General features: G+C 39.2%; 2 protein-coding genes across 5 annotated transcripts; one reads left to right on the top strand and one right to left on the bottom strand.

Annotated features, from left to right (window-relative positions):
• Positions 1–64: 64 nt before the first annotated feature.
• LOC122784713 (1-phosphatidylinositol 4,5-bisphosphate phosphodiesterase delta-4-like) lies at positions 65–26757 on the bottom strand. Of its 3 annotated transcripts, XM_044050032.1 has the most exons (18): positions 26648–26757; positions 11028–11138; positions 9267–9408; positions 8698–8745; positions 7886–8038; positions 7085–7313; positions 6856–6985; positions 6467–6698; positions 6171–6372; positions 5558–5702; positions 5053–5205; positions 4218–4385; positions 3741–3897; positions 3489–3605; positions 3100–3278; positions 2884–3016; positions 1832–1981; positions 65–1562 (listed from the first exon to the last, which is right to left on the bottom strand). In XM_044050032.1, exons 4-18 carry the CDS (start codon positions 8735–8737, stop codon positions 1471–1473), a joined length of 2280 nt encoding a protein of 759 aa, XP_043905967.1. In that variant the 5' UTR covers positions 8738–8745; positions 9267–9408; positions 11028–11138; positions 26648–26757; the 3' UTR covers positions 65–1470. The 3 variants fall into 3 exon arrangements, with proteins under 3 accessions (XP_043905967.1, XP_043905981.1, XP_043905974.1); XM_044050046.1 differs by lacking the exon at positions 8698–8745; XM_044050039.1 differs by lacking the exons at positions 11028–11138; positions 26648–26757 and having other exon boundaries at positions 9267–9533.
• On the top strand, positions 12449–26266 carry cd99 (CD99 molecule). Of its 2 annotated transcripts, XM_044050090.1 has the most exons (13): positions 12453–12635; positions 14080–14112; positions 14708–14767; positions 14948–14980; positions 15624–15671; positions 15848–15886; positions 16104–16160; positions 16261–16344; positions 17957–17986; positions 19950–19970; positions 23470–23586; positions 23754–23807; positions 24429–26266. In XM_044050090.1, exons 1-13 carry the CDS (start codon positions 12572–12574, stop codon positions 24455–24457), a joined length of 669 nt encoding a protein of 222 aa, XP_043906025.1. In that variant the 5' UTR covers positions 12453–12571; the 3' UTR covers positions 24458–26266. The 2 variants fall into 2 exon arrangements, with proteins under 2 accessions (XP_043906033.1, XP_043906025.1); XM_044050098.1 differs by lacking the exons at positions 23470–23586; positions 23754–23807; positions 24429–26266 and adding an exon at positions 20387–22221 and having other exon boundaries at positions 12449–12635.
• Positions 26758–26775: the final 18 nt, after the last annotated feature.

The following is a 26775-nucleotide window of genomic DNA, read 5'->3' as shown; positions in this document are numbered from 1 at the left end:
TACACAAACAAACACAAAATACAATTTACGTATTCCTCCTTATCGTGATAATTACAATGATGAATGATGTTTTTTTTTAATTCAATCTTCGGGAAAATGCTACATTTATAGATTCTATAAATTACAAGAATTTTTGTAAGTATCCTTTCCGAGGTTTCCAATTAGAGGAGTTCCTGCTGCCATCTAGTGGCGTACATGTGTATCGTCACAGTTGTGATGTGAATCTCGTGTGGTCTGTGCAGCAGCACTAGACCAAATATTTTACAAAACATTCAATTCAAACCCATTTCAGGATTCCCCAATTTTGAAACTCTTGCAGACATGTCATGACTGTTTTTTTTTTTAATTTTTAATTTTTAATTTTAAAAATTTAAAAATGTAAATTTAAATTTCTCTCAGGCAAAGACAAGTGGCTTTCTGACTCTGGGTGTATTTGAAGTCTCGACAAGCACACACACATGATATAAAGGCAAAGTCAGCTGAGCAAAAATTGTTGCATGCACAGCATGTGAAATAATGTCTTACCAAAGTAAAACAGACAAGCAAAACAAATTATCTCACTGGCTGAAGGCTACGAACATGAACAAGAAACGCTAAAATCCATTTTAAGTCAATTCTAATGAGCAAAAACTTAACCAGACATGGTGTCCATCTGTCCAGCCTGCTTGCAGCATTATCAGACTTTAACACAAACAGCCGAGACTTCAACAAAATAATAGCAATATCTTATATAAAATTATGAAAATTATATAAGAGCAAAACACACACATATATATATAGACATACATATATTATTGGTTATTACACAATTTAAATGGATAAGTCAGGTTACATCTGTGTGCCTTTTGTTAAGCAGCTACAATCTGTTTTTCTTTGCACTCCCTCATGCGACCACATCCAAACCATTCCTTTAAACTGTCTGTGAAAGCAAATATTAAGCTTCTCTGTCACTGGAATAGAACTACATTTCAAGTTTTGCACGTTGACCACAGTGAAAGCTGTGAGCCTGTTCATTAAGTGCTGTACATTGAAAGAAAATACTGACAGAAAATAATGGAATCATTCATTTTCAACCACTTTATCCTCTTAAGGGTTACAGGGGGGTGAGGTGGACTGGAGCCAATCTAAGCTCCAGAAAATAACAATACTACTACTACTACTAATAATAATAATAATAATATTAATGATAACAACAACAACAACGTCAGAACCAAAAATATTGGTGGCACATTCTGCTCTGTGACAGAAACAAATCATTTTGCAACAGACACAGTATATCAAACATGAGCAGCAAAGTTCAAGTCAATCACAGGAACAGTGCACATACACGAAACACAACAAAAAAACAACTGCATATGTACTATATACTGCATAACAACCAGTCAACATTTGGCTTAGTATTTCTTCACACAAAATACAACTGATATTTTAAAAAACAAATATTATGGTCTCCTGCTGTTAGCTGTAAAGTTATTTCAGTCCCGTAATCCTGATGTGTACAAATATGGAGGCAGGTGGAATACTGGTCCCATCTTTGGATAATAGGTAAATATGACGATAACCTGAGGACAAGAGACAATCCATAGAGGTATTAACAGGCTTCTTTATTTACTTACTTACTTTACAACACCACTGAATAGAGAATATGTGTTCTTAGCTTGTGAATATGTCTTTTAAAGGTCTCACACTTGGTTTAACTATATCACCCATAAATGTGATCAGAGATACACGTTTTGAAATCGGTGAGAAATCACTAATGTTGGCAAGCAAAGAGACAACAGTTTGTAGAAGCTGTAGTGTGACTCACAGACCTTGTTCAGTTCAGCCTTACCTTGCTGCATGCAGCTAAGAGGAAGCGTATACTGTCCCACAAAGTCATTCCTGGATGTCTTGTCATAGTCTTCCACCACAAAGCGCACCATGGCAAGTTCAGGGGTGTGGATGGTGAAACGCAGAGTGTCATACCACACGGGGTTGAACCCTGCAGAGACAACAAATCAGACAGAGACAAGTCCTGATAACAAGTCATCCCACTCATCACCAACCCATAACACTGGTTCTGTCCCACCCTCATTCAAACTTGCTATAATCCTGAACAAAACCTGGTCTGAACCCTGACAACCTGGGTCATTTCAGACCCATGTCCTATCTGCTGCTTTGCAAAATATTGGAACGTTCTGTTGTTTGAAACATTCCAATTCAGTTTCCGCAACCACCACAGCACTGAAACAACCCTACTGAAAGTCATCTCCATCAGATCCAACAACCCAGTCCTTCTCTCCACCATCACAAACTATCTGACTGACATCAAAATCTGGATGGACAATAATTTCCCAAAACTCAACAGCACCAAAACAGAACTCATCATTACTGGACCCAAAGCTCTCCTACCCTCTGCCCAGTACTCTTCTCCCTCCTCATTGATGGTCACAATGTCACTCTCACCCCCTAAGTTTGTAACCTTGGTATCATAATGGACTCTACCCTCTCCTTCAAATCTTTTAGAGTCAGTGAGGTAAGGTTTTTTTTTTTCCTTTAAGGCAGGTGGCAACCACAGAGAGTAACCCACTTTCGGAGATGCATAGAACAAATTTGGTTTCCAGTTACAACAGGAAGTGAGAGGGGGAAATGATGTGTGAAACCAAGTTTAAATTAGCTTCAGGTTGGTCTGAAGTTTTACCAAAGCAGTGTCTATTCCTCTTTGTCTCTGATGAACCACTGTTATTTTTCTGTTCCTGTCTCAGCCAATGTCACTCTGGTGTGCAAATTTAGGGGCCATTAATTGTGTCTTATAAAACTCATCAGTGTTTGAATTATTAGGCTGAAAATCAAGTAGTGTGACATTCACTTTATTAATAATAATACTTGTCTGTGCATGTTTACCATTATTCTCTATGTATCTGGTCTCCTGCTTGGCCTGATCCATAGGAACGCCGTGGATCTCCACTCGGACCAGAGGATCCACGATAGAATCCTTTTTTAAGTTGACCTTGGGCAGCTGCTGCCCACTGATCACCTTAAAAAAACCCACAAAGTTCACTTCTTTTTCTGCAACAGGTCATAAATGACTACATGTCTAAAATGCTTTTGCTTCATTACCTGTATGATGAGCATGACAGGACTATAGCCAGCACCCTTTTGGGGCATTTCAGGATCAAACCTTTCCTCTGCCTCCCTTAGGAATTGGGGCTTCAGGATATAACCACAGCGGCCATTTTGACTGAACAGGCCATCGTTCAGGTCCATCCCTTCCCCAGCAGTCTGGAAATTCAAAGCAACTGTGCAAAAGGAAAAAGAACTATGTTCACTCTCTTTTATTTTGTTAAGTCACTCTTTGAATTGTCCTCTTGGCAATTTGCCTTGTCTACATTTTTTGTTATTCCAACCCTTGTTGTTATTTTTGCCACTTCACTTTGACCACTAATACAATAAAAACATTACAGTTGCCCTGAGATATATAGTCTAATCTGTTTCTCTGTTGCATTCACCGATTTGGCACCCAGCGTTCCACATTTCCTGAGGATTAAAATTGGAGGAATCTGTTCGGAAGCCAGTGGGATAAACCCTGGTTAACTGCCGGGAGTTGTGGTGCACAAACTCAGCCCCTTAAATAGAGAAAACACATCACAACAATAGTCCAAAATATCTGCTCGAGATAAAACCAAGGTTTGAAAACCATGTCCATTTGATTAAATGTAAATCTTACAGTGTCTTTCATCAACCACTTATTTTAAACTCACCAGCCTCTCTGAGGTGTTTGCGGGCTTTAGACTCAGTAAAAGAGGCCACCTCGTAGAACTTAGAGTGGATGCGGGAGTGTTTGAAGCTGCTGAAGTGGACGCTTTTGCAGTAAACCACACAGTCTGACAGCTCTTTGGACAGACGCTGTTTTGACTTCTACGGGGACGTGGAGAAAAGAGATTAGACGTGATAAATTCATAGGTTAATATTAGTTCCGTACACACACACAAACAAGGAAATTACATTCTATTCTAATTCACTAAGTTAAATCATTAATAAAATGCATTTAATCAAAATGAGTGTGTTTATTTTGGGGCTAATCGGCTTAATATATTAAGCTTTGTGTTCATTCATAAAAACCCACTTCCTGATTTGCATCAGTGTTGCACCATCATTCTTAAAAATGGATGAAAATTTGATTGTCCGTCAATCTCGTGTGTGAGGTCAAAAGGTCGTCCTACCACTAGCCTCCGTACCTTAACTCTGTGACGGACGCTCTCGCGGTGGAGATTGTCTTCATCCATCTCAGCCACTGCATCTTCATCACTGACCTCCTCAGTGAGCGGGTTCTCCACCATCCCATTGAAACTCTCCTCCAATCCACCAATTTTCTTAGCCTTCAGCAGAATCTTCCCCTTAAGTTCCTGAAAGAGGTGTATTGGACATAGCTTGAGGTGTTGAAGCTCACTCTCATAAATACATGACTGCCACATGTCTGCTGCATTATCTAATTTTTCTGACGGGAAAATAACGTTTGTAAACCAGCCCTTTTCTCACACCTAAGTCCATAGACAATATCTGCATTTTTAGCTTCCAGGGATATGGGAGCTGCTCATCTAATGTTGCCTCATTTGGTGAGTTTGTGTTGCTTAGTTAAATCAGGACAAAGGATTTTAATCACCAAGGTCATGGAATAAAACATTGAAACTTACTGATGGAAAGCAGCAGTGGATTAACAATCCCTGTATGATTTAAAATCGTTGATTCTCTCTATGGATTTAGGTACAGGGAGTGACCAGTTTACACACTTCAATTTCTAGGAACAAAAAGCCTGTCTAACCGCAAGATGTTCTTAAGATATTGTTGACTTAAGCAGGTGAAGTTGAACCTGCTCTTGAAATGTGTGTGTCCATACATGGAGAGCGGCCATCTTAATACATCAGTACTTAAATAACCTGTGGTTAAAACTCAACAATCAACCATTTCCCCAGGAAAACCCTGCCAGTTACAGCTTTAAGTAGCAAACCCCTTTTTTGGTAAAGCTATTTTGTGTAAGAGTGTAGAGTGATGACGAGTTAGGACACAGCTCACCTCAGGGGACGGCAGCCTAATTGGGGCCTTGCCATCCAATGTGCTTTTGAGCAGCTTGTCACCGAGGATGTGGTCGAGGTGTTGGGCCATGACTCTCTGCTGCTCAACACCACAGTGGTTCTCGATGGATAGGATGACGGGATATTCTGACACCTGGACATGGGAGAGGAGGAGGTGAAGGGAGAGAGTGAGTTTGTAATATAATCTTGGCATCATCATACAGGAAAGGTAATACACCTGTGTGGTTTATGCCTCACTGGCTGAAAGACTGCCCGGTGCCTGGAGAAGAAGGTGTTATTATGAGGCTGTTTCAAACAGCTCTAAACGGCTCTAACATGCAAACCTGGCAGTTATTGATGTCCACATCATGGTTTCACATTATATCCTGAATGCCACTGTAAAGTTATAAAACATCTAAAGCTTCATTTTCTCTGGACAAGATAAGGTCGCACAGTTTGCATTCAATCCTACAAAGTTAAGAACAATCTATTGCAAATAAATTTACCTTGAAGGCGTAGTTGCCCACCGTGCTGACCACATCTTTGAAGAGGATTTTTGAGGTAAAAGTGTGTCCATGATAGACAATGGGTTCTCCATTGGCACCATCCCAGCAGTCCACTTCCACACACCGACAGCCGCGGTTCAAAGCCCTTTGAAATGTCATTCATTCATTCATTAATGCAAATACGTGGAATATTGTTGTAGTCACGACCATACTAATAAAACCAAGACCGAGGGGAGACTGTGTCTCAGTCAAAACCTATTCCAGAATGATTCCACTACAAGCACCATCTTAGTGGTTGGTTTGTTGTTGCCGCCATCTTGACTATAACTCAGATGACTCAACACAGAAAGGCTCAAACCAGGATAAAAACCTAAGACCTTGTTGCTGTGAGACACCAGTATAACCACCAGTTTCCCAGTCTTAAAATAAAAAAGTTAAACAGCACTGTCAATGGCATGTTACCAGCAATATGCCAAATATTTTGCTGTGTTGCATGTTGCTGTTTGTGTGCACTTACTTTACTCATTACAATCATCACAGGCAAAGACATTTTCTCCCAGAGCCACTCAATCAAACACAAGTAAAGCTTCTAAATCGGAGTCAGTGCTGCTACCTGATGTATCCTTCCACACTGCTCTGTCCACGGAGTTGGTCCTCCATTAGGTAGGTGTTGTGAGAGGAGGAGATGAAGTAATGGCACAGCGGCTGGCTCATGTCCTGGTAAACCCCCCGTCGCTGTGGGTTGAATATGGATCCCTCAGCTGAGCCGAGGTACATCAGGAAGCCGTCAAATGTCATGGCATTCAGCAGCTTAGCTGAAAAACACATATGCATGGTCACGTACAGTGCATAATTGCATGTTTGGTTTCATGAAGATACAGTACATTCTTTACAGTCCATGTACTGTACCTCTGTCTGATGGCTCATAGTTTTCAATGAGCTGCTTGGCATGCTGCTGAATGTTGCCCCTCTCCAGCTGCTCCTTTCTCAAAAAGTCCTCCAGATGACTTTGGGAGAGCTTCTGGCTATCAACCGTGTACTTTTGGAAAATCCTCAGTACATCCTCCCGCTGGGTCAACATCTTGTAGAAGAACACAAACTCGTCATCTTCCAGTGTTCCTGACCGGGATTTATCAGCCATCTGAGAGAAGAAAAACGGAACATAGTTCAAGAGCAGGTGCATCACGTTTCACAAGGTCTCAAAATGTCCATAGACATTTAGTTTAGTAAGACATTAGTTAGAGGAAAATGATTGAAAAATGATTGTTGAAATCAGAGGAAAGGTGAAAGGCTCTTACAGTGAAGAGACGATGAGCGTGGTGCCCGTTCATATCCACGTTCATCATTTTCAGTAAGTCCTGCACTTCCTTGAAGTTCATCCTACCATCATTGTTCTTGTCTGCTTTTTTGAACCAGTCACTAATCCATCTGTGTACACCTGTTAAGGCACAGGCGTGCAAACACCCGACCAGCTCTCATTTTAAAAGCAATAAATGCATGTAAGTGAAAACACTGACAGAAGGATACTGGTCAAGTTTCTCTCTCTCGCCCATGTTCTCCAGGTTTTCGATCAGTTTCCTCATGCCCCTGATCCAGGACTGTGCCTCCTCAGCTGACTCAGCCACCAGGTCCAGGTTGCCCCTGCGACCGCGAAAGACCAGTGTGAAGCATCGCTCGGCCGGAAACTCATCTGCGATGCTGAGCAACACTTCAGACTGGTGGCCCTCTCGTATTGCTTCCACATCACTCACGGAGACTGGACACAGAAAGACATGGAGCCTGAGCTAGACATCCAAATTCAGGACTCTAAATGATTTTGGGTAAGGTGTAATATATTGACAGAAGAGTATAGGTCCAAGAACAAAGGGGGTACTCCTTGTTTCACAATCCATTTATATAGTATTAATATAGGATATACAGTGCTTATCTCACCTCAGTAGTGGCACTTTGAGATGCCAAATGCGTTGTTCTGGGAGTATACCACAATCTGTGGTAATTAAACCTTCACTGAGATCCAGTAAGAGGAGCACAGAAGTGGAATCTGAATCCACAGAAAGCAGATCCTTTAACACTTTTTTGTCTAAGCACCATTTCAGTGACGTATCAGGTCTAGAAGGCAGACTGAAAACTCTGCCAGCCTTTTCAGACCTTTTAAAAGAATGGAAGGTCAGAGACAGGCTGAAAATGGTTTGAGATGTGATCATATCACAATATTTAGCACTGTAGGTCCCAAAACTGGCCACAAATCTTTGGAGACTGTAGCTGGCAAAGGTTGAAAGAAGAAAGTAGTGATCAAGAACTCAGAAACTGGTAATCTGATGATCTTACACGTGGAATGGACATTGCCAGCCTTCCTTGACTGGTACCAGATGGTCATGCAGTCATCCTCTAGTTTGAAGTAGCGCTGCTTCTTCCAGGTACGAGACTTGATTTTCCTCATCAATGTCCCCACAAGCATGGATTGGAGGTTTTCATCCCCGTCTATGCATAAAGACATGGGAGGATTTATTAAAAATGTATCGTAATTTAATTGTATGGGAAATATAATAGCGACAATTCGCAACTCTAATTTTCAGTGAGTGTTCATTCTTATGATTTACTATTAAAATGAAGACGTTATTATTACATTAAAAGCCCAGATATGATCCACACTCATTATTTAAAGAAGCCAACTACACACTGTGAACACCTGACATCACAGAATAACCAGCTGCTAGTTAAGAGAACACATTTAGTACAGTCCTAATCATGAAATATGGAAATAAAGGAGCATACCATCCAACTACCAGTAAATAGCTTCCACACAATATGTAAGCTCCTGTCAAAAGATAGTGGCAACACAGGCTAAAATACATGAACAGGCTACAGAAAGTAACTGGCAGTAACACCAGGAAAGCCAAGAACCAACTACTGAACAGCAGAGCAGTTACCTGAGACTAGAAGACTAATCTGTGCTCTACTTGGACTGGCTACAAGAAAGCCAATGCCACATAGATGCTGGAATGCTGGGAATTTTACATCAATGTGTGTAAATGGTGTGATGATGAAAACACTGGAGACCAAATCAAAGCCAAATGAGCAAGTAGATACTCTGTCCCTGCGGTTGTTCTGAATTGGCCTGAGCAGGAATAATAACTTACTGGGGCCCCTCCCTGTGAACGCCATTTGGTGTCTTCTCATGCAGCCATCTAATGAAAAGTACAGAACACAGCAACAATTTATGCATAAATTAAGTAAATACCATTCAACCTGTAGAACATACCATCATATTCCAAGCAGTTTTTTAAAAGTGAGGTTGTATGGGGGTTCTGTCACAATCAGTGCTGACTGCGCTATCTGGCACCTCCGGCACCAAGAACAAGCTTGAGATACAGGTGCTCATGCTCGCTGAGAAAATGGCTGCCAGCGAGGACACAAGAAAGAACACATTTTAGCCACTTAACAAAAGATTTAAATTTATAATATCTAATTATCATGTTCACCGCTTTAGCCAACCATTGGACAGCCCGGACAGATTTTCCCTATGAAAGCAGGTGTGCTGAATAATCACTTTAGTAAACATACAGTACATGTAGCACATCATCTATAGATAAAAGTGTCTCACTATTTTGCTATATTTGAAAGCCTTCCTTTAAATGATAGGTGAAGTTAAAATGGATTAAAAAAAAGACACCAAAAAGAGCTGAAACGTAAGAGGTGTGTGACTGACCTGTGGCAGGATCATCCCTGAGTTGTGGTCAGTACCGCTGGCTTTGCAGTGCTGGAACAGATCATATAGCCCAGATCAGGAGCTGCTGCTGCTGCTGCTGTGTCTCTGCACACCACCCAGCAGTGATGAAAGCCTGCAACAACTGAGGCCAGAGTCAGTGTTACTCACCTGCCCCTCCTCTCAAGCACTTTTTCACCAGGTCTTTTTTGTCCTGTTGCTTGATCTGTTTGGTGACTTTTACCTTTTAGTAATCATCATGTTAGTTACATAAAACGAATAGTTATGAGGGGGGAAAGGTTTGAGTGACAAAAGGGCAACTTTAAAGTGTCATAGAACTCTGATCCTAAAGAGTAAAACCATGATTCCCCACAGATAGCTGCACGTGTTGTTCCCCAATCCTTTATTACATCCTCAATGTGTGTGTGAGAGAGGAATATTTTCACCTAGTATCTTCATTTGGACTTGTTAACTGTGTTTTTTGAATATGGATTGAGATATTGAGACAATAAACTATCAAAGGGATATTTTGGTGAATCATCATCAGTGACGATTGCACTTCAGTTTTATCTTCATTAATTCATAACTTCTAGCATTTAACGTAGTCACACATTACGGCCACATTAAACTGCTTTTGCACAGGCCTCTCACACCTTGTCCATTGTCAAATTACCTCATTACATGTAGCTTGTCTTCTCACAGATGTGGCCTAGAAGCATTTGTTTTTACGGTCATGCCAGGTAGAGGACCAGCTGAGCTCCAGCACAGGGACTTGCCGTGTTTTCTGTACCGTGTAATGTTACTAAGCTCCTTCATCAAACTTTGATCAGGCCAGTTTAGTTGAAGGCCACAGAGGCAGCACATCAGCGAGAGAGTCATCACCAAATTAAACTGTCGAGAGCTTATGTCCTGACTGATTACTGACATCACTAATGCACCTGAGAGGTCAAACGCAGACGTGTGTAGCAGTATGAATATTGTGTCTGCGCTCTTCATCTCTGTTCCCTGCTCAGTTTCTGAGGCATTAATAATACACAGCTTTGGCTCAGCTTCCTGCCTCAAATTACAGAGTGAGCAAAGATTAAAATGAGAGGGGCTCCGTAATAATGACCTCCAAAGAAAAGAGGAAAAATGCAGCCGCCAGCAGCAACCTCCACAATAGATGACTCGAAGTCACTGAAAGCGGACATCATTGGGGTAATGCATTTTTTAACCATGGATGGAGATGGTGTACAATTACCCAATAGTATGAGAACTCTAATATGTTTTTATCATATGTCTTTGAAAGTACTTAAGTCCATGCTACGAAACACACAATTCGCCTGCGATCCATTTAAACTATACCTTTTATGTAATTTAGTGTGTTTCAGCATTGATTAAACCTATTGTATCTGTGGGAAAAATTATTTCCACAGCTCTATGCACATATATAACAAACAACATGCAGCAGCAGACCTATAAATAAGATAACAGCACTCATTCAACACATGGTAGCTAGTGAGGGCATCGTCACTGACCTCATGATATGATTTGATTACAATTATGAATTCCATTTGATTTGACTCCACAATGCATTGTCCTTGTTTTTCTATAAGTGCATGGTCAAAATGTACCATGAATAATAATTTTTTCTTTATGAATGTTGGGTGGGTCCAATGGTATCACATTGGTTTCATTTCATATGAAATTATACTGTATTCCATGCTTTTAGGGAGAGTAATTCAGCACATTCAGTTTCCTCCACCACCATTCCTGCTACTCCACCTCCTCTTTCTCCTGCTGCTGCAGGGGCTGCTGCAGGGGCTGCTGGGACACAAGAATGATGGGCCTCCTCCTCCATGGCTTCCTCGTCCTCCTCCTTGGCCATATATGAGCCTGACCAAATCAAAGAAAAACACTGGTAGAGTTGTTGAGAAACATGGGAGGATGGAGTATACACACACCACATGTTCATACCACCACCCAGTGGTTATAATTTAGATTACACCCAATTAATAAATAACCAGAAGAGCATGTACTGTATATTTAAATATTATATATTATATTATATATATATTTGATATATATAATATATATTCAAAATTAAGATGTTTCAGAACACCTATGTAGCAGAAAAAAAATGCAAACCAGCAAAATTACACAGTAAAAGTAGTCCATAGGTAGGGCTGGGTTAAAAATAAAATATTTCTAATTTTTTTTCCATTTTTAAGCCCCTCAGCTCTGACGTGTCAACCTTTGCCTGTGTGTGGCCATATTATCCTGATTCCTGTTTTATTAATTCAATCTACAGTATGTTGCTCCATTTACCATGCTAATAATATTGCTGCAGCATCATTGAGTTTTCGACAATTGGCTGGAAGGATCTCCTGAGATATGCAGTTTTTTGTGGGTGCTTACCATTTCTTTTACCATTCTAAATGTTGTCTTTTGTGCATTATATGTTGTAAGAAATTAAAAAAATTTTCTTGCTACATGACTTCACACCATGTGAGGCAGAAGGTGAAGGGATGCTGGACCAAATATCCAGTTAAAAAATCTGGCTGACCACAGGTGATATAACTTTGCTATGTAGTATTTTTTTTCAATGTGAATTTTGCTTCTGGCTCACAAAGCTTTATTTTCTTGTGTAGACTCCTACTGCAAGACTGTGACAAAATGTCAGTGTGAGGCGGAAACGTCCAATGTTGAGACGGAAGAAGATATGAGCTCCCAAAAAAAGGTCGCAGAAACGTCCCAGACATTGTTAGCTGCTGTGAGGGCAGCTCGGTGTGTGGGTCGTTTATGCGCCGTAATGACTAGAATATAGACGCACTCCATATTTAGGGGCGGCTGGTTTGACCAGTGAGTTACGGCAGTTGGAGTGAGCAGTCCGACGGCTCTGTAGTCATGATAACATAAAAACGTCCTTTATTTTGTGCTCCAAAACGACCATACTCAATGCCGAAAATAACAGTGACTGTAGCGAACATGTATGTACATTTGGAGAAAGTTGAGCAAGTATACTTTTGTTCACAACCATGGCATTGTTAAATGATATACTTTGTGACCGCCGTTCGGTTACGTTTTACAAACTTTGGGGAAAGAGCGCATGAGACTGATAAAACAGACACACCCGAGGATTAATATTCCATTTTTTGTACATGCCCATGATGACGCTCAAGTTAAACGCTACCGCGGCCACACCCAGTCTGGCAAAGTTGACTCACAAAGTGTAAGAGGACACCAGTGAGGGGCAGGGAAAGTAAAGCTGTGTCTACAAATACTTGGGAGCTGAACACTGACACGAAAAGACAAGCTTTACCGCGATCATGAAGTTGTCTTTGAGGACTATTTTCCTTCTTTTGCTCGTTTCTGGAACGTTAGCGCAAGATGGTACGTAATTGTGATTATTACCATGTTGAATCTGTCCTGTTGTAAATGTCTCACTACAAAATGGTAGACTGTAGTCTGTGTATATTAGTCCACTTGGCCTTTACGACGACACGGGGAATGCATATGGCTAATTTAAGTCAAGACTGTGGTTGTATTGCCTGCAACAGTAGAGGCAATTATCCGAGCACAGTGATTGCCAAAGTGAGGGCTGCGGACCCTGATGGGCCAAAGCTATTGTAGGTGGAGTCTTCATAAAAAAACCAAACTGAATAATTAAAAATACTTATTGATTAATCAATTAGTTCCTGCTGAGATTAAATAGTTACAAAGTTATCCCTCACAACATGTATCAGGCTTATTCTTCTTTCAGGATGTTGTCCCAGAATTCTTTTACAAGAAAATGCCCATAAATCATACATCATAACATGCAATGTGACTGTTAATGTTGGGTTGTGGATTTTTGTTTAAAGTTTGCAAAAGGAAATGAATTGAAAACATAGTTAAGTTGGAAAACATGGATAACTGCTCATCAGCTGAGTCACTGAGTTCCACAAAAAAACATCTGTTTGATCGTAAAGACAAAAGCACATCTGGGATCCCTGCAAACTGTGTGTGTTGTGTTTGTTCGAGACCGAACGTAGCCTCAAATCAGTACTGGCATTTATTTTTATACCACAGCCAAGGTCACACCTTGGATCCAAGCCTAACTCAGCCGGTGTTGTTTATTAAAGCTGCAGTGGGCAGGACAGAAATACATTTTTGTAATCATTTAGAGTGATTTTTTTTTACTGTTGAACATGGTAAGAACAAGACAAAAAAAGGGTTAAGAGTTGTTAAGAGAGTTAAGACTTGTTTCAGAACGTATAGAAAACAGGAAGTTGTAAAAGGAGTTGTATTTGCCAACTAGTCTGACTCGTCTGGAGGCAAAACCGCAGCATAACAATGAAATGGTTATGTTGAATATTAAAGATTTTTTTTTTTGAAGTGCACTAAGAACCTCCCTGTGACAGAGAAGTGTGCATATGACATTATCCGGCAAATAATTTTTTTATGGGTGTGTACTCCATATTGTTTATCATAATATTAGTCAGTATGCTGGGACACTGTTGTGTGTGTGTTGCAGCCTCTCGGCCAAAACAGTGCTGGCATGTGCTTTTCTATTGAGAAACACCACCAGTTTCAGTTCTTACTCATGCTTTAAAAAGCTACTCGTGTATGATAGTCCGGTGCCATAGCAACCAGAAAATACAGTGTATGAGTCTTTGCAACACACAGACACCAAGCACATGTGTTTCCACTCCTTACAGTGAGGGTGGAGACAGTAGAGTCACAAGTATTAAAAAGCAGATAAAAACTGAAAACTGAAAATATATTCTACTAGTTTTACTGTGTGTATACTATGTCCAGTGCTGATTGACATGCAGTTCTCATTCTTTTCTTGAAGGTTTTAACTTGTTCGATGCCCTTGATGACCCAGGTGAGTGACTCTTTCAGTAGAAGAACATTTCACAAACATTGTAAATGCTCCATATGACCTAAAAGCTGTTGCAGACCGTTATTTTAGCCAGTTAACAAAAAAGGGTCACTCAGTGACAGTTATGCCAGCTTAAGTTTTCAATATCTTAAGAACATGTTAGATTTTTCCAACTGGTAACTGAAACAGTTTCTCTGCCTATTATCTTATCTTAAGTCCATAAAGAAAATCAGTGATTTTACATAACAGCACACAGGACTTGTTTATCCTCTACTGCCTCCATAAACAAGTTTGAATTAATTATATTTTGGCTTCTGTTTTTCAAATCTTTTGTTTGGATTTACCCAAGTGACACACCTGACCAATCAATAAAGAAAGAAAGTAAACCACCAGCTAAATACAATTTGATGTGGGAGAATGAGCATTTTACAAACTTAAGTTTCCAGGCAGACAATGCAGAGATAATGCAGCATATAATATTAAGATATTATAGACTTAAGCAAATGTAGAATTGTGAATTCCAAACTGTCAGAAATCTGCAGCTACAGAGCTTCTCTCCTGTCAGACATTAACACTGGAAATTCTTTTATTCCTACAGATCCAACACCTCAAAAACCCGAGGAGAAGCCAAAGGCCCCGGAGAAGCCAAAAAATGATGGTTGGTACCCTCTTAGAGTTGTTCAAAAAATACTCCAACACGCATTCATTTTCTTTCTATGAGCGCTGCAGGCAGGATGTGGTTAAACTAGCTTGGCATAGAAAACTGTACATCACACAATAAGGGATGTTTTGTTTGTTCTTAAACCTCTTCTCAATCCCACTTTCTTTCCTACTCCAGGTGGATTTGACCTTCTAGATGCATTTGGACCAGGTAAAACACAATGTGCAAGCTGTTAGTGTTTGTTTAAATGTGACACACCTACATAAATTAACCTTACAGCTAAGGCCGCTCTTATTTAACTTAGTTTATATCGAGTCCTGCTCTGGGCGTGAGGCTATTTTCCCCACACAAGTGGATAGTTCTGACTGAAACAGGTTACACTTGTCTATGATACCTTAAGAACATTTTCACTGCTTTAACTAAAACAAAAACGGAAGTTTGCTCACTCTCGCACACCACAGTCCATACACAGGACATGTGTGGTCTGGTCTACTGCTGCTTTGTGCAGTGATGTAAAATCACTGATTTTCTTAGGCCATTAGTGCAGAGAGTGAGTGAGTGAGTGAAGGACTTTTCAATAAATAAAGCGGTTGCAGAGATAAAGCAGCAGCCATTTTTTAAAGCTATTGTAGCCCCATTGTAAACTGACAAAGATTTTATTAGGTGAGGCTTTTGTTCAGTGACAAAAATCCTATGAAGGCTGTGACAGAACGAATAGATAACAAAACTGTTCCCATTCAGGACTTATGAAAAGCTGTGATAGGCAAAGCTTTTTAATTTAACCATATTCATGTATTTTGATATGACATAGATGTTACAATTTTCCTTTTTGACATGAATCATTTGTCACTAGATGAGACACCGACTGAGAAACCAAAGAAACCAAGTTCTGGAGATTCTGGTAGGTTGTTTAACTTTATTTTTAAGGTGCACCTCCAGTATTTTTTAGTCACACGTGTTGAGACATTGATTTCATTGATCAATTCACACAGAGGTAGCTATGCGAAGTGCACTTATTTATGTTATCTATAAATTGTCATTTGGTCAGTGTTTAAATTCTATGTACGTTTACTACAGGTGGCTTCGGATTGGATCTGGAGGATGCTTTGGGTCCAGGTAAAGCTGTCAGAGAGAATAAAAAAAGAAGCATTTGATCACATGAAAACGTCTCCACATTTATGACTGACAGTTCAGCCTCTCTGCCTCTCTGCTCGTCCCTCACAGTGCTGTGGCAATTTAGCTTTCTGGCCTGTCTGGCTATTCTGATTTGTTTTTCCTTTATTCTTTGATTTCCCACCATGACAATCTGGTGATAATGTTTTTGTACCCACAGACCTCGACCCCAAACCTGACAAACCTAATGTCAACCTACCAGACAAGAACGGAGGAGGTGAGGCTGTTTGTTGCTTCTGTGATGTTAACGTGTGAATAGTTTGTGTCTATATGTTCAGTCATATAGATGATGGATGTATTCCTTTTTTTTTTTATAGGTGGTGGAAATTTTGGTGACTCTGACTTGTTCGATATTGGTGGTGGGGACTACAAGCCTGATGGGGGCCACTCAGGAGGAAAAGGTTAGTCATCAGTGACATTTTAAACACATTATAACAGTTGTTATTACGTCATAGCCAAGCAGCAAAAAAGAAAGCAGCGCAGCTGGGACTCGACCAAAGGAAGACAGTGGCCAGGGCAATAACGATCAAGGTAATGGAAATGATTGCTCTTGACGAGCAGCCGAGGGTTCCGACGGTTGACAGCGCATATTGAACCCCGCAACAACCTGCCAAGTCGGCGCTACTTTTCCGATGTTTTGCAATTGAATAAATATCTGGTTGCCATGAATACTGGCAAGTTTGATAAAGTATTTTAACATGTTTTCTTTTATTATGGCAGCTCTTAGTAGAGCTTGTCAGGTATTGTTTCTCATATCTGTTGTGTAGTTTTATTGTTAAGGGAAGTGGCGCGGTTGTTGTTGCTGGGAGGAAGGGTTGTTGACTTTATTTACGTACCCAGTATAGACGCCCTTATCTCGGTTACAGTAACTTTGGCAGGGTATTATTTTTATTTATGTTCATGTTTGTAATTTATGATCCAAACTTTCTCACAGGAGTTTAGTGAGTTGAGGGAGTTAAACTGTACTTTAATTTAGTTACACACTTGCTACAAGTGGTAAAGGTTTCTAAAAACCTTTACTTGTAGTTGGTTACTTGTGTCTTATGTGACCTTGTTATTTGGAGGTAAAACAGAAATAGTCATATCGGTGCATCCCTAATTACAAACAATACAAATGTTTAGTGAATAGTATTCTATACTGTTGGTTTTGTTAGTGCCTTTTACAATCAGGGATTCCCCCACCACCCTTGCACCACTAATCTCATGTCATGTTCCATTGTTGCGTTATGTGGTTGTCCTTTGCTCCTGCTGACTCAGTGTCTCTAGGTGATCGTCATGAAAACATTTATTTATTGCCATGCTCCCAGTCTGGCTAATTTTGTAGGTAGTCACATGGTCACATGCCATTTCCTTTTTTTTTCAAGTTTGAAGAGAAATGGAAATATTTAGTAGTCGACACAATACAGAGTCAACAGTATGTGATTAATGCCTTATATTCCTTATTGACATGTTTTGAGTGTGTGCAGTGTGAATATACAATAATTGATGTAGAATTTGACTTAATTATATACTGTATTTAATTTCAGTTAGCTAGTAATACAACTTTTGTAGTACAAGGTAATTTAAAGAAAAATGTGAAAATAAAAAACAGTATGAATATGTTCTGGTTTCTTTTCTCCTCTATAAGAGCAAAATGAATGTCATTTGGTTTATTTTGGTCGATTTTGTCTTTGTGTCTTTCGGAAGGAATTAGTTTTTCTTCTGCCAAAGACAAAAAAGAAAAATGGATAAAAAGCCACAGACTTTCCAGTATAATTGAATCCACATGACTGTGGTAATCTGTTGTTAACTGCAGCTCACTGCACTCCGAACTTCTCAGCTAAAATTTTACCAAAAAAACAAATTATATAAGAGTAAGCTCAGTGACGAGACAGTACAACTGGGCTGTTGTGTCTGTTTCATGTTGAGAGAGATTATGTAAACAAGTCACACCCACAGTTCCACTGCACTTTCCTCAGTGTCAACAAAAAAATATTTGAAAACGTCTAACATGACTTTTTCTTTTGACTCCAGGTCAGGCAGGGGATTCAGGCTATGATCAGGGTAAGTCTTTTCTCTTCTATAAACCGAGTCTTCTGCATCTCAGTCCACTGACTTGTCTGGTAAAGTGCATTATTCAGTGTATAGATACATTCGAATACAAATGCAAAAATATCAGCCACTAGCAACAGCAATGTCTCCCAGAAGACTAATCAGGTTTCTTATGCTCTTAATGCTCGTCATTACAATATCGTGAGAACTAGTGACATTCCCATCAATGCAACTGCTGATAATGTTGTTGATGTTTTTTGGTCATGATATATATATATAATGACAACTACTGAACTCAAAACTCGATTTATTTTAACTAGTGCTGAGTGGAATGACAAAGATTTCAAAATTGTTTCACGGTATACAACGGTATTTTTTTATGCATGATCATGAATGAGTGCTCCAGGGAGAGAGAGAGGCACGGTTGACTGTGTGTGTGGGTGTCTGCTTGTATTGAGCGAGCGGCACAATAGAGAGTGTTTGTGTGAGTGCGTGACTACATACATTATTGGTACTATTGGTGTGTCTTCTGCTAAGTTGGTGGAGTAAAGTGGTCATTGCTGCAGTAATAACAACAGTTAACAAACAGTATGTGTGGTGCACTGTTCGACGGGGGACCCTTTTCACTGCTGCACCACAAATGTTTCATATGCTGGTCTTGTGGTATATAAAAAATTAATATAAACAAAAACAAAAAACGCGATGAACCGGCACTAAATTAAACTACTCGTGGACAGCTCAGTAACAGCTCAGTGCATCCATGTTGTCAGCTGTAGCTAGCTGCTGGCCAGCGCAACAAATGTCCCCAAAAATACCATGTCATGACTCATACTGCATGGAAGTTATGTCAAAGTTGTTGTGACTTTATCCCAAGTTATATTTTTTACTTTTTAGTCCAGGACGAATAACAAAACCAGGGCCTACGTGACACAAAGCTATGTTGACTAGCTTGGTTAGCGTCAACTCTGCTAGCAACCTGTGACTGTGTGCGCAAGCGTGTATATCTACATAATTTTTGTGACAGTACATCTTAGAACCACATTCAAAAAACTTGAATTGACAACCCCAAGACATGTGGCTGGGCTTGCTGTTATTCAAAATGGCTGCCAGTGGGGACAGACGGAAAAACTAATTGTAGCCAGGTGCAAATCTTTACAGTTTAGTGTAAAGTATTGTCACTCTCTGTGAAGTGTACGGGCAGAGAAGAACCCTAAAGCACGACAGAGGCAGAAATCAGTTCAAAGGAGTGTTCAGTTTACTTGATCACAAAATAGGCAGGAGTAAGTAAGGCTGTAAGTATTATAAGTAAGGACTCAGTAAACCTGAACCCCAAACAGCAGGCTAGAATCCAGGCATTCAGGACACGAAACGTTATTAGGATTAGTCATAATTAAAGTTCAAGATATCTTGAATTATCCTGAATTGAAGATATCTACTTTGTCCCTTTTAGATATCTCTTGAATGAAGTTTCAGATAGCCAGAATTAAGTTGTAGAATTAGAGATACCTATGATGACAAACCCCTTACACATGAAAGGCAATTCATGTGTAAGAAAAAAAAAGAAAAAAAAAGCGAAATTCTGTCATATAAAAGCGTAATTACGGATATCTACAAGTACAGTTATTTCATACTAGTCAATGAAATTACAGAGATAGGTAATTCCATATAGTCAAACTTGACGAGTAAATGTTAAAGAAGTTTGCCATAGAAGCGCAGTGTGAGCAACACCTTGTTGGACGTCTGCAACTTGGTGTCAGATTTCACTACTTGACCACACCCACCCACTATTCCAGACCCAAAACTAGTGATATTTTTTATCATCTATTAGATGTTTTTAAAACAGAATTTTGGTACAGCTCTCCAGACATCAAGGCATTGTGTCTTTGCAGGTTCTATCTTGTATTACTCATTTATTTTCTCTGTTCAACCATCACCAAGGTTATATATTTATTGTGAACTCTTGTATTCTTCACAGGTGGCAATGAACAACCTCAAGGTAAATTAATCCCTCTTTGTTTTTTTGTGCTTCCTCTCTTTGTTTGTATGATGTGTAATTGCCACAGTGGGCATCATTATGTTTCCCTGGACAACTAATTTGCTCTGTGTTGCTGTCGGTAATTTCCTGTTTCCTGTCTTGGAGGAAGCAGTGTGTTCACTGCTTCTGTTTTAATGGTGAAATCTTGTACTGGTGGGTTATACCTATATATTTCATTCGTTGTCATACTTGTGGCTTTTAAAGCACTGGAGTTTCCATAATCAGACCATATTTGTAGCAGCTTGATGTTGGAATTCTTAGTATTACAATCTTGGTGTCTTTGACTGTTGGATCGAGTTTTTAGTGGTATATCCTTCACATTGGTACCCCTGGTCTGGTTTCTGTGGCTAAAACGATACAACTTTGTGTCGTTTCAGATCCAGACCTTCCGTGGGGCCAAATCCTGAAGATGCTTAATACTAACATGCCTGAGGAATTCTATGTGTGGATGTCCAACTTAAAGCAAATCTTAACCCCTCTGTTAGAGAGGGCCATGGATCTGCTCCATGCTATACCATGAGCCATCGTCCCATGTTCTGATTGACCCTCTGGTCTGAGGTTACGTCTGATTAGTGCTTTACTGGCGAACTGTTGGACATGATGATGGACAAATCAATACAGTTGTATGGTGTTTGAAAGGTCAGGAATCGGCAAGGAATCTTTTTCGGTGCTTAAGCTTGACTTGTATTTCCACTTGAGCTATGTCCCTCTACAAGTGCAGTGAGTGGAGAAAATGACGTGTAACAAATTTTGTTTAGGCAACAATATACTTAATATTTTTGACAGCCTTCTCCAACTAGAAACTGTTTTGTTTTTTTTCTTTTAAATTGCTCACTCCAAAATCCATTAAGAAAATCTGTGATTTTAACTCGCTGGTCGGTTATTTTTCTTATTATTATTATTATTATTATTATTATTATTATGTTACACAGACAAAGGATATGCAACCTGTGGTTTTCTCAGTCTCATTGACACTTAATCTGGAATATCAATAAAGGAAAACTATAATTCAGAGCTGCTGCTAAGCCACCATGTCAGGTTTACATCAGCAGTACTGACAGTGATAATGAAGTGCTGAGTTTATCCTGTGATTCCAGATTTACCAGACACCCTATAGTTGGGCGTGGACACCCAGTACTTTTCCTTTTTTTCTTTTACTCTCCACCCTGCTCTCCTCTCCATGAAGTCTCATGACTCATTTATTCTTTTTTATGGTAATACAACAATAGTGTTGCAGTTAGGTGTTGAATTCTGTCACCTTGTGCATGGGGGCACAATACAGTACACGTGTATGTGTTAGTTCTCTGAAAACTTTGCTCATGTTGGTTTTATTTTGTATGGTGGAAGATCATATGTTTACATCAAAATAAGCTTATATATATATATATATATATCACAAGAACTGATTTAGAGAGAGTGCTGTTGATGAATAACTTTAATGTAATCTGTGTGCACTTCTTCAGTAGTTCAAGTGTGTTTTTGTAATCTGAAAATATTGTTTACATGTGTGGAGAGCAGAGTCTCTGTGTGTGTGTTATTTTTGTTGTCGCTTCATGACTTGACATGCTTGGTTTCTGCTTTGCTGTCAGTTGAAACGTTACAGTGGTCCATAGTCAGCGCACCTATGCACGCATTCTTAACATTCCAAGCACTGATGTAAACGAGAGCTGTGTGATAATAGGAACACGCGATGTGGAATTACTTTGAAGACTGTGTCCTCGAATCTCGACTATTGCAATCACGTGAGACTTGACTGTGATCTTGCATGATCACGATAAAAGGAATTTTTGCTACCATTTAATTGTCCACCAAGCAGAGGGTTTGCAATATGAGTGGATATTAAGTAAAGTAAAAAAATAGCAAAACAGTTATCAAACTTTATGGTAAATTCAGGTGTTTGTTTTGAAATATGTTTGGTATATGGTGCAATGTAAACTTATTCTTAAATTTCTTGTCATTTAAAAACACAATCAGCGTCTTTGAGTGATATTTGATCAGGTTCTGTTTTTCTCTTCTGGTCTTTTGCACCATATGAATCGTGCCTTGTGTTTTATTTTGGTAACTGGCCACAGCATATTTATTTTTGATGGGTTCTTTGTTAAAGCTTGGGTTATGTTTGCCTCCGAGTCTTTGTGGGATTTGTAAATATACTGCAATCACTGCTGTGTAAGAAAGTCATGATTAATGCATGAATAAATCCGTAGAACAATCAGTGTTCAGTTCTAAGTGTTTGGTGTTTGATGCATGTGAAGCAGCAGGAGTGAAGAGTAACAGTGAGAAAAACAAGTTTCCCAGCGTCTCAGGTTAAATATGCAGCAGGCAGGAGCTGACTGTGATTTCTGCACAACAGAAAAAGAAATCAGAACTTCAGTAATTGGGAAATGCTTGCAGTGAAGTGAAGCCACAAAACCTTATTCTAAAATCTATATGCAGCTTCATAAACTAAAGTTTATGATGTTGTGCCACTGACGAAGTGAAGCCTGAGTGGAAATAAAATACTTTTCTGTGTGAACACCTTCTGTTTTAAACCTAAATCCCTCCTCAGGGTTGAAATCCAGCTCTAGAAGGAACAGTGTAGCTTTGGCCTTCAGGTGTCTTTCATGTGTGTAGGAAAGAGCATGCACCAATGCTCAGCGTTTTTCAGCAGTGAGTCATTCTGTATGTTGGCATCCTGTTTTCTTTTTGCAGTTCTTTGTTTGTACAGACACTGCCCTATTTTTTTACTTACTGCAGCGTCACGTGACACAGCTCCCGCCTTATAACTCATAACTCACTGTGGTTTTCTAGCTGTGCCAGGCAACAGATGTGTGTGTGTGTGTTGCCTCTGTGATCTAACCCGCCCTGGGGCTTGGGTGTGTTCATTGTCCATATTAAAACCAGCTTTTAGGACTTCTATCCCTTCACCACTGCTTGTCAGTTGCACAGAGTACAATACTCTCATACAGTTTTGTTTTGCTTTTGACTTAACTACATTTTGACTGAAGTTTTCCATCCGTTTACAGTGCATTCTGGGAACATGTTTTGTAGATTCTGGCTCTGATTAGTTTTTTTTTGCCTGCCACCTCGTGGAAAACGGAGGTTATGACAGTTCAGACTGAGGGAGTGGAAAAAGTGAAGCAGATGAGATTTTGATAATGATTAAAAAAAAAATCTGTCTCATGATTAATCGATTACTAATTTAAATCACCAAACTTTTTTTTTATATATATAAAGAAGTACTATGACTTAAGCATCTTAAATGTGAACATGTCCTAGTTTCTTTTCTCCCCTGACAGTAAATCTAATATCCTTTGATTTGTGCAAGTCATCATTTTGAAATTCACAGCTTTCTTAACATTTTACGGTTAAATCAGTTACTGGAGAAAATGATTTACTTGTAGGTCGATCATTGGTAGTTTCAGCCTTTGTTTGTTTGTTCTTAATGGATACACATTTATTTTTTGTGTATGTCGTCCTGCAGAAGCTGGATCTGGACAGATCGCAGGAATCGTCAGTGCTATAGGAGTGGCTCTGGCAGGAGCTGCGGGCAGTTACATTGCTTACCAGAAGAAAAAGCTCTGCTTCAAACTTCAGGGAGGTCAGTATATTTTTTGTTTGTTTTTGTTATCCATCACAGCCCGCCATTTTTACTAAAATGCATATACGATAGACTCCATAAAGACAACACAAGCATGTAAAAGCAAATGAAAGAATGCAGGATGCAGTTTTGAACACATTACACTGATGAAATTGTTCTTTGTTCAGGTACAGATCCAGAGAGTGGTAAACATGCACAAGGCAGTCACTCTGATCCACAAGGTAAGTTCCTGATTTTTTTTCAGCCTCAGATACTTCCTCTAACAGGGAGTTGATGTTTTAATGAGTTTAACTTGAGACCATTTAGAGTAAAGGAGTTCATGTAGAGAACTAGCACAATGTGGCTCAGCTGTGACTCTTCAGTGCAGCTTCAAAGAGCTGAATGATGAACAGTATTCATATGTTTTCGAACATATACAGAGTATAAGCAGAACACAATGCTGTCTGTAAATGTATCAGCTGTTATGCAGGTACAATGCTATTGTGACAATAGATGATAATTATTTCTATTTCACTTTACTGGATTACTGCAAAAAATATAAAGATATATTAAAATCAAAAGATCATATTTGTCGAATACTTCTTTAAATTGTATTTTAAAGTATTGTAAGTAAAATTACTTAATGGCAAAAATGGCACTGAACTGAATTATAGCATAAACTTGTTATTTTTAATTTTGCTTTTACTTAAGTATATAAGCATCTATTATAGAACAAAATCTATTAGATAATGATAAAAGAAAATGTCATATTAGTCACAGAGCCTTAGCCTTAGCCTGACACCTGGTGGTGAACTGCATGTAGTGCAGTCCCCTTCACTCATGCTGCTCTTTTCAACTTCCAGTTCTCAGCAACCTGCTCAGGACCAACTAGTCCATTTTTAATGCACAAGACAAGAGGAGGAGGAGGAGAAGAAAGAAGAAGAAACAGTCTCTGTGTCTTTCTACTCACTTATTTTTTTAAAAACAATACCAAAAACACAACTGTACTCTGAAAATACTTGTAGTTTCCTGTCATTTGTTTTCCGTTTAATTTTAACAAACTGGTTGCGTGATGATTTTTACATACAGTAGTTATGCACAGAGCCGTCTTTGTGTCTGTGTGCTTCAGCAGTGTGTGAGTACTGGTCATGTGAATATAGTGTTATGTTTTTTTTTCTTTGTTTGTCACACTTGACTCTATGTTATAGAGAATGCGTGTGTTGTTAAATACAGTTGCTCTATGGGTGGGGTTTGGCAGATAGAGAGTGTCTGTTACAGATTTTTTTTTTCTGTGGTCATTTGGGTGTAGCAGACCCCACTCAGTTGGCATAAGAAGGATCAAACAAACATTTGTCATTTTCATTTGTTTTGGCAAGAATGTATGTAGAATATTTCCTTTTTCCTTTTTTTTTTGGCTTAAGCTGTTGTTAAAGCAAACTTAAAATATTTTCAAATTAAAAGCCTACCAGAAACAGGACATACTGCTGAAAGGCTTTTTATATGCAATCTATTTCTCAGGAAGAGCCTGTTTTCATTGACAGTAAACAGTTGAACAGTTTAGGCTCTTGTAATAAAGTTAGTTTTGAACAGAAAGATGGTGATAGCCAATTAATTAGCTCCTGAATATAGCTATATTTATGTTATCATTAACTCTAAAAAAAATCCACAACACTCTCTATCAAGGATGTACCTCTCCACATGTTAGCCCCTCCTCTTTTCTGGGCACAGAAAAACAACCAAATGATTGATTAAACCATATCACTAAAAATCTCGGTTTTAGAGATAAAACTGAGTGTTTTTTTGTTGACTCTGCTGTGTTTGCCCCTGTGCCTCGCACTGAAAACATGGCTGCCAGCAGGTACACGGGGGACAGGCACAATTCCAGCCATGTGATAATAGCCTCACCTAATAAAATATACACCTGCAGAAGTCTTTGATATTTTAAGAATATGAGACAGCATTTTTTAACTTGAAAATTACATTTCTGTTGCCTTGTAAACAACTCGCTCCTTCCACACCAAAGTCTATTCAGAAACGCAATTTTACATCATGGCACACAGGAGTTGATGAGCAACCACTGCCGCCATCATTAAATTCAAATGTGCTATTTGCTGAATGTCATGTTTGAAATCCTTTGTTTGGATTTACTTGAGTGACACAAAGTTACCAAAAAAAGTAGCAGTGGACCAGCAGCTCTTGTGTCCCTACAAATTAATAACGCTGATTTTCTCTATGGACTTTGGTGCAGGGGTGTACAAACTTCAGTTTCCACTCAGAATATGCCATCTACTCTAAATTTATTTTATGCAAACATAATCTTAAGACGTCATAGACTCTTACAGACTCATACAAGCACATTTTAAAAAAACGGACTTGCAGAGTGTTCAGCTCTCAGGGCTAGTGGATGTTAAAGAATGATAATGTATTGTGAGCTGTAAATATTTTAGAGCCATGTGTATAGATGCCTCCTGAGTTTTGCTTTCGGTGTGATGCTGCTTGGCGCTTTGAGCATTTTACTGTCCACATTCATGTTCTCAGTTTGAAGTGTGTTGTGGTAATTTCTCGTGTCGTGACTTTTGAGTTTAACAAGCAGAATCTTTATCCAGGTGTGTCGCACCTGATGATCAGGTGAATGTTACTTTTTTTGATTGGATTTAAAGCGTGTGTGTGTACGTGTTTTCAATAAAAACCTTGTACAGTTTGACTGTTTTAGCATTTTTGTCCCTCCCCTCAATCACATGCAACACAGACTTATCTGAAGTCAAACATTTGCCGACAGACTGTAACTGACTGTGCCATCGATTAGGTCAGTCCACGATTTAAAATACAATGTAACCGAGTCCTGTCATTGTGATGCTATTGGATAATGTTACACCACGGCCTTTTGTTTACAGCTTGTACAGGTTTTACAAACTTTTTTTTCTAGCGGCCATGTTCTTTTCCCTTCAATGTATTGATCACCTGACTTGTTTAGGTTTAGAAATCCACTTATCAATAAGCAGTGTTGGATTCAACAATGGATTAAATATACGAATCTATATGCATATTTAAAAGTCAATGCATGTTTACATGCTGTACTTACAGTAAATGTTGCCAGGATGTGCCAGTTGCCTTCATCTGTCCTGTAATGGAATAGTCCTGCAATTACAAATGATAATACACAATTATAACAGTATAATTGAAAGAAAGAATGACATGATTATTATTTTC

The sequence above is a fragment of the Solea senegalensis genome, linkage group LG2, assembly GCF_019176455.1.
Source record: "Solea senegalensis isolate Sse05_10M linkage group LG2, IFAPA_SoseM_1, whole genome shotgun sequence".
Classification (NCBI taxonomy): Eukaryota; Metazoa; Chordata; class Actinopteri; order Pleuronectiformes; family Soleidae; genus Solea; species Solea senegalensis.
This window is presented reverse-complemented; position numbering and strand designations above follow the sequence as displayed.